The 8,241-nt window shown below is 38.8% G+C and overlaps 1 protein-coding gene across 1 annotated transcript in view; it reads left to right on the forward strand.

Moving 5' to 3' along the window:
• The window catches only part of SEMA5B (semaphorin 5B), a 201,012-nt gene extending 194,922 nt beyond the window's left edge, over nt 1–6,090 (forward strand). Inside the window, exon 22 of the mRNA XM_063309048.1 lies at nt 1,260–6,090. Coding sequence (XP_063165118.1) covers nt 1,260–1,415 — 156 coding nt within the window. The 3' untranslated portion in view covers nt 1,416–6,090. The remainder of the gene's footprint in view (nt 1–1,259) is intronic.
• Nucleotides 6,091–8,241: the final 2,151 nt, after the last annotated feature.

Here is an 8,241-nt window from a genome sequence, read left to right on the forward strand (position 1 = left end):
GCAGCTGCAGCAAGCCAGGTAGACTTGTCACATTTTTAAGATCAGCGGATGCTGCTATTTAAGGGTGTGAGGGTTTGGCTTTGTCCCGCTCACGCAGAACGTTAGTGAGCAGCCCTTCGCTAGTTCAACCACTTTATTGATCGATAGGATGTCTGCTATGAAGTGTGAGCTTATGGCCACTTTGGCAGGGGTGTGGGGGGAGATGCAAGCAGCAGAGAAAAAGGGAAAAGGTTAACTGGTTGTGATAAATGAGTGCTTTGTAATTTACCATGCCTACCTTTGCAGCCATTTTGTAAAATTGCCCACAGGGTGACCTCCAAATTCTAAATATGCCTGTATAGCCAAAAAGTTTTCCAATCCCTCTACAACACTGAAACGGGTCTTACACCCTGATCTGGATCTCTGTTGCACTATCTAAACAGAGGTAGAGTTAAACACAAATGCCAGCAATCAGGAAAGAGGAAAATATACTAACTTGGAGGATTTGGTGGTCACCACTGGATGGTTTGAGGACAAGTGTGCTCCTGCCATAGTGGGATTATAAAGTGAAGATTATAATTTGGCTTTTGAACTAGAATTTTGTGGAAAACTCTCTAAACTCAGGAGAGTAACTGGTCCATAGTTTAGGTAAGGTTTGGCCTATTTCCGACTAATCCTAATTCCCTTGACCCCACCCAAAGTGTTTCTATGTAAGTAATTCAACATCATTTAAACTTTCTCATTTCTACTTGTTTTGTATTTAGTAATTTAAACATTATCTTTTTGAATCTTGGATTTAAATTTGTCCTTGATTGTGTTATTCTTACTATCAAGTACTGTTCAGGATGCAAAATTAATTGCTCATGTATTTTTCTGAAGGAAATAGGGTAGCAATGTGTATTAAGTTTTAAGGAGGGGGCAGGTGAGAAACATACTTTTTCAGAGCCAGATTTAGGTATTGGAGTGGAATTCCCCAATTTCTCTATCATCTTCAACAGTTTACAAAGTGATGTTGAAGAATCAGCCCCCAAATATTAAACCATCTGTGGGTCTTGGTTTTATAGTAGTGGCAGGGCTCAAGTTCTTCAGAGCCAGAGGCATTGTATCCCAACCAACAGAAAGTTTGTACAGAGAAGCACAGAGTAACTCTGTGGTCATAGCTTAGCCAGAGGGAAGTTTACAACTGGAAGTGGTACTAGAGAACAGAAAAGACAAGAATTCTAACACTGAGAAAGGTAGGATAAAAGTATATCTAAAATTATTTTGTTCTTCTTTCACAGACACTGAACAAGAACAATTTAATACCAGATGACAGGACCAACTTCTATCCTTTGCAACAAACAAATGTGTACACAACAACCTATTATCCCAGTACACTGAATAAATATGATTACAGGCCTGAGGCCTCTCCTGGAAGGACCTTTACTAATAGCTGATGATGGACAGATCTGCCCAAGAACTGAATTACTTCCTATATGATTTTTATTTTTAAAATTGAGTTTATGGACCAAATATTGGCCCAGTCTATAGATGTAAATATTATAAGTGGGCCTTTTATTTTCTCTCTTATCGGTGGTCTTACTTTCAAGTAGCACATCTCCTTAAGTGGACCTTCTGCTTTTGGATAATGGGTGACCTGGTCTAGGATATTTGAGGAGTCTTCAGCTAGAGATAGCAGATACTGGTATGGATATCACAGTTTGAGTTGCTCCTTTGTGTCTGATACCAAGATAATCCTGGAACCAACCCTAATGTGCTAAATTTGTGTGGAATGATACGACTACCCAGTACAACTTCAAAAGTTCTGTGGACATTGGAAGAGAAATCCTAGCAAAGTGCTGAGACTTATTCTTCATATGCCTACAGGTTAATAGTATTAGGAACGTTGTCAGACAGACTTGTGGAACACCATTTTCAAGAGTTTGGCTTTTAAGCTTCAGGATTGATCAGTATCATCAGCATTTTCTGTGACATGGCAAAATATATGCAACCTTTAATGGAAAAAATCCTGTCAGATTTATAAAACAAATATGAGATAACTTCACACAAGAGAAATGTTTTGAAACATTTCTAAGCAATGTAGTAAAACTTTAAGTTTGGGTACATGAAGCATGGGCTTTGGATACACAAAAGATGATTTATTCTCCTGGAGAATATGAAGAGAGTTGAAGCAGGAGCCATGGAAGATTCTGAGAGGAAAGAAACTCTTCTCTTTTAGCTTTGATTCCAGGAGGTTCTTAAGACAGTGTTGGACTGATGGCCCTCTGCCCTTGTTGAAATTACCAGGCTTTGTGCTAATGCTGATTTTATTTTTTATAATTTTTTATTCACTTGAACAAAGAAAAGAATATTGATTTCAGTTTGTCTCTAAAGAATGTCTCCATAGTGTAGCCTAACCCAGAAAGCCTATGGCAAAGTCCTTTAGTGTCTTCCAGTCGGTACTACTTAAAAAGAGAGAGAAATACAATGTGCATCAGTAGTTGCCATTGTTTGCCAGTATTGGAGCAAGAAACAAAACAAGTCTGCTCCAATTAAAGTAAACTGGGGTCTGTAGCATTTTGAAACAATCCAGTCCAGCCTTGAAACATTATCTTTTATGCTGCGTTAGACCGATGCAGAAGCCATTTCATCTTGGGCTAGGTGAGTCTCTTGTTAATGATACCTTCTCATCATCTAATGTATAAACTCTTGGTGCTAAGCAGTGGAGATGGCCACAATATAGAGCGTGTGATAAAAATGTAAGCCAGTTCCCACATGAACTCTTACCTGTTTGCTGTTGCTGGGTTGACTATGCTTTAAGCCATTGGTTTCCAGTTCAGGTTGACTAGCATTCAACACATGGGCAGCTGCCGGTAGTACTTTTATAATATCTTTTGGAGGAATTCTCTGAAAGCGGGCGCAGTCTAGGCCCTTCATCCAAGTGAGAAACACCGACTGGTAAGTGGCTCTAAAATGACTCAGGATGCTGTTTTAAGTGAGAAGACAGTCCAGTGCTGATACCAGCATGTCATACTACCTTACAGAATCAGAAGTCATAAAACAAGGATTAGTGCCTAAACTGTGAAAAACCCTGGCTGAGTGCCTGGGACAGATTTTAGTGATTCAGATAGGATGCCAGCTACGGATCTTTCCGTTTGCTAACGATGGAGAGATTGGGCAGTCAAATTGCTACAGGCTCCTAACCCAAGCTAGGCCCTTGTAGGAAGGTATGTCAAGTTCCTGTGAGAGCAAGCATAAATTTCACCAGCAGAAGCTGCTGCTTGTGCAGATCTGTAATAATTGGGACACTTGCTATTAACTAATTAACACTTGAGGTCTGTAAGAAATTGTTGGATCAAGACCAGAGTAAAGCATTGTTTCAGACAGAGTTGCATTTTTTTGCAAAATGTAATTCATTTTGCAGCAGTAACTGAAAATTAAGTATTCCTTTTCCTGTTGTTTTGCTTGATTTTTATTTTTTGCCATGATGTAATCCGGGTGGATTTTTCAGCTACTTAAAGAGTAGAGTTTCATTCTTCTTACTTATTTTTTCTTCAGATATCAGAAATCATGGCATGTTTCAGAGCAGGGATAATTTTATATAGTCTATTTCAGTTCTTTCTTCCCAGGGACCCAAATGTGAAAAATGATACCGTTTCAAAAATAGGAACAACTGTTCTTAAATCAGTTGCATATGCTCCTGAAAAAAGAAAATGGAGGCAGTGGCCAAAAGGTAATCAGAGCTATTACCATGCAGTGTCTGTTTGAGCGTACCATTTTTTCTGGTCCACGTTAATGCTCCCTAGATCACAGGGAAGGCTATTGACACTAAAATTCTTCTATCTCTGATTCCATTGTGCTTTAGGCCCAGGCTGCTGGTGTTCTTGGTGATCAGCCCATTCCATGGTGGCTGGGGGGCGGGAGGCGGGGGCGGGGATTGTCTAAACACTTGCTTTCCTACGTGCTACCTGTAATACCAGCACAGAGGGGATTTCAAGCATTTTGCCAACAAGGTTCTCCCTAAAAGAAACAAAGTTCCAGTTCCTCGGTTTGACAACCAAGTCACCTTGCCTTTGATATGGCAATAGTTCCATGTGTTTTGAGGTGTACTTCAGTCAGTGATGCATCTCTTGCCACACGAGAAGAAAAACCACCCAGAGCATTCCCACCACTACCAGATCATTCTTCAGTACTGCCCAGGAAGCTGCTTTGGAATCTCAGGCAAGTCCTTAATCCAGTTTATGTAACACCTGGGAGTGATATGAAGTGAAATTAAATTTAATTAATTAAATGCAAGCTTCTGGGAACTGGGTCTTAATTTTCTTATGGTCAAGCATAAAGGAGAGGTTCACAAAGTCTACTATTAAAAAACACTAGAATGCAAGCCAAATGGATCAAAGCCTTCCCATTTCTTAGACTTGTTATTGCAGCCACCTATTTGTGTGGCTTTAGGTAACGTCTGCAAAATCTAACCAAGCAGCTGTGAAAACTAGTTATTAAAACTGGTTATAACTAGTAGTTATTTCAGAGGGTTGTACTGAGTCCTAGTGATAGGCTGAAGGGAATGCCGCAGCCATTTCAGATTTTTAAAAGTGAGATTTGAAACTTTTCAGTAATTTTGATCTTCACTTAATAGTTTGTTTCCTTCATTATCTTTAGAGAGGATTGGAAGAGGGGGTGAATTTTCGTATTTGGATAGGACAGCTTATTAACACCTTTGTATTTCATAATTAACTTCTGTGATCCTTTGGGTGTGAGAAATTATTGCTATATGTGTTTCATTATGGATCATTATCTTATTACATTAGCTTTTAATAGGTAAGGTTTTAGAGATCTGGCAATTTGCTATTACACACTCTGGTTCAGCAATTCCTTACAGGCAGCTATAGAAACTTTCTTCCCAGAAGAGCTCATTCATTTAACGGGAATTAACAGCTCCTGCTGCTGCTGCCATCATTTCAAGGAAGCCATATTTACAGGAGACTGTGAGTGCATATCTTGGGAAACATTCCAGGTTCTGACTTAGAGCCAAAAGGTCCAGTGGGTCAAAGAAGGAAGAGCTGATCAGCCTATTACACGGTTGTCCTTCAACAGTGTCTCTGTGTTCCTGTGGTTTCCTTCAGTGTTGTCTGCTTCCATCATGATAGGAATACAGAGCATGTTTACACTGATAAAGCAACAAAGCTTCATCACAACTCTGTGCCAACTGTGTACTACTCTGCTGTCTATTTCTGCCAGGGAACCAAAATGCAATGTGGGTCATTTGTGCTGCGTCTTCTCTAACTCGAGGAAATACCGTCTCCTTTGCTGAACTGTCGCTGCACCATTCTGAACTGCCCACTGGTCTAGAGACTGTATGTTTCAGAGGTAGATCCTGAACTGACTGCTGGGAGTTCATTTGAAGCATATTGTTCTTAAGTAAAATGCCTACTGTCATGTGATTAAAAGAAAAAGAAAAACTTGGAGAAGGAAATGTCATTCCAAGGGAGAACATGTATTTCCATGACTCACCCACATCTGAGATACACATGTATACCTATTGCCTTATTATTTTTTTTAGAGAATGATACATTAAATTAAGACCTATATAAGAAGTGGGAATGATTTGAGTCCTTTTCAAAGCGTAATTTAGGACTGTAATTTCCTAGCATTATGAAATCTATTGTGACAAAAAGATCATTCAGAGTTTAATCTGTGTAATCATTACTCACACTGAATGTGAAATTTTCTTACCATGCAAACTATAAATGCCATGAAATCCTCTTATTCAAACACTGGTAAATATATTGTTATATATTTATAACAGAAATGTTATATATTTACTGCTGAATGTCTAAAAATAAATTTAGAAAAAAATAAGAAAGAAAAAAACAGAAAACGGCAGCACTAGACTTTCCTGATAGAGTTAAAGGAAATCCCTCCCCAAAGAGAACAGCAGATTTTAACAAAAACTTGATTTTTCATAGATCAATGATGTTTTTCATTGTTTAATGAAAATTGAGAAGTTGACTTTTTAACTAGAAATGTTCATCTTCCCCAACCCACAAAAAATCCATTCCTGTTCAGAATGGCTAAGTAAACAATGTTTGTATTTGCTCATACTTTATGAATAAACAGCCCAAATTGACTAGTACATTGTTGCTATTGTCTTGATTATCAGTAAATAGATGTGAAGCAAGAACTAAAAAGTAAACAATTCAAGCTTCTTTTCAGTTTTGTTTTTTGTTGTTGCAGACAGCTATGAAGTTTTACACTCTCACTTTGCATGCATACAAAAGAGTCAAGTCGTTGCAACATGACGTTAGTTGAGTGACCATCTTAGTTTCTTTGAAGGCACTTTAGGTTTGCCGTTCAGAACTACCCAGATGCAGCCATTCAATGCTGCCTATTAGGATATGATTCCTTGTTCTGTGGTTTGGTTTTATATTTGAAAATGTGTGGGGTATGTGTGTCCTGTGAGAGCCAGTTTGGCCTAGTGGTTAAGGCACCAGGCTAGAAACTGGGAGACCCTGAGTTCTAGACCCACCGTAGGCACGAAGCCAGCTGGGTGACCTTGGGCCAGTCCCTCTCTCTCAGCCCTGGGAAGCAGGCAAGGGCAAACCACTTCTGAAATCTTGCCAAGAAAACTGCAGGGACTTGTCCAGGCAGCTTCCAGGAGTCAAGACTGACTTGAAGGCACAAGAAAAAAAAAGTGTGCACACACTACCTATGTCAGTAACAAGGAGATGGATGTTGTAGGGGAAGGCAATTGCAGCAGTTTTAGTTACACTGCATACTGCTGGCAAAGTGTGCTCTCAGTCACAAAAGCTTACGTATGTCACAATAAAACTGGTTATCTTTAATACAGACCTTTTTATTCCTATGCTAATATACTCCTCCTCTGTAATTGGGAAAAAACAAAAACAAAGAGGTACTTTCAGTCAGGATGGTAGTAGCAGTAACAGTTTAAAAAAATCATTCATTCAGGTTAAATCTTTATCTATAGACCAGTGTTTCTCAACCTCAGCAATTTTAAGATGTGTGGACTTCAAGTGCCAGAATTCTGGCTGGGTAATTCTGGGAGTTGAAGTCCTTGCATCTTAAAGTTGCTGAGGTTGAGAAACACTGATCTATAGGAACACAGGGTCAAAGGAAATAACACAGTGACACAGTTAATACAACACATTGGGCTATAAACTGATGTTTGTTTCAGGTTTAGCAGTTTGAGCTCAGTTACTATGGCTTGGAAATAATGGCTTGTATTATAAACTCTGTGATAGCATGGTGTGATATTTGAACCTAATTTCAGCCCCCTTGAACATCCAAAAGTGGCAGTTTGAGTTGGTTTTGGAAAGTTAGGCCAGAAACAGGTGTCTGGGGAGGATGGAGTGACACTGTGCGCATCATGATATCATGCAAATAACATGAATTTCCTGCTTGCGTTATTTGTGCAATGATGTCATGATGCACCCAACCATTTGACGTAATTGTGGTTTCTACCAAATGTCTGGGGACAGAAATACAAAGGAACGCTTCTAAGGTATGCTTTAGTATTGTTGATCCTCATTAGAAAACAAGACTACTTCTATTTAAAGATTTGCATCCTCTGTATGTTTGCCTGGGATAGAACACATGGAGGACCATTCTGCAAGCTTGCCTATTAATTTCAGTGGAATCAGCAGGTTCTGTGCATCTAAACCATTGTAACTCCACTTCATTATCTCATTTGAATTCATATAGAACAGTCCTGTAGCTCTGCAAGATATTATTTTTTATAGATTAATGTTTTTAAAGTAGTAACAGTTTCCAGAAGATAGGAATGTTAAACTTCCTGATACAAAAACACATCTCGTGCTGTCTTCAGGACTGAAGTCCATTTTCATCAATTGCATGAGGTTTTATCTCAGAAATAGTTCTTGCTGCAATAGTTCAGCTTGGAAAATACGAGAAAGAGCTTTTAACCACTGTTTAGCCCGATGACAGTCTACCTCCCATATATGCAAATTGAGGCAAAAAGCAGAAAAGAGGATTGTGGCTCTCATTTTAGCTACTGTATCTTATTTTTAAAATCTAAAACCAAGTTCAAAGTATTATCTCTGTCTTTGCTACTACAGAATGTATTTACTATATGTTCTAGCAATATGGAAACTGTGGAGATTCTCTGTCTATAGAAATTAATAAATGTACAATGTTTAGTAAAGGGCAGTTCTTGAAAATATCAAGAAAGAGTTGATGGGGAATACACTTCAAGGTTACAGGGAGACCAGGAAAAATACTCCATGAGTAACCAAAGTAAAAAAATGC

The sequence above is a fragment of the Candoia aspera genome, chromosome 1 (assembly GCF_035149785.1).
Source record: "Candoia aspera isolate rCanAsp1 chromosome 1, rCanAsp1.hap2, whole genome shotgun sequence".
NCBI classification, from domain to species: domain Eukaryota; kingdom Metazoa; phylum Chordata; class Lepidosauria; order Squamata; family Boidae; genus Candoia; species Candoia aspera.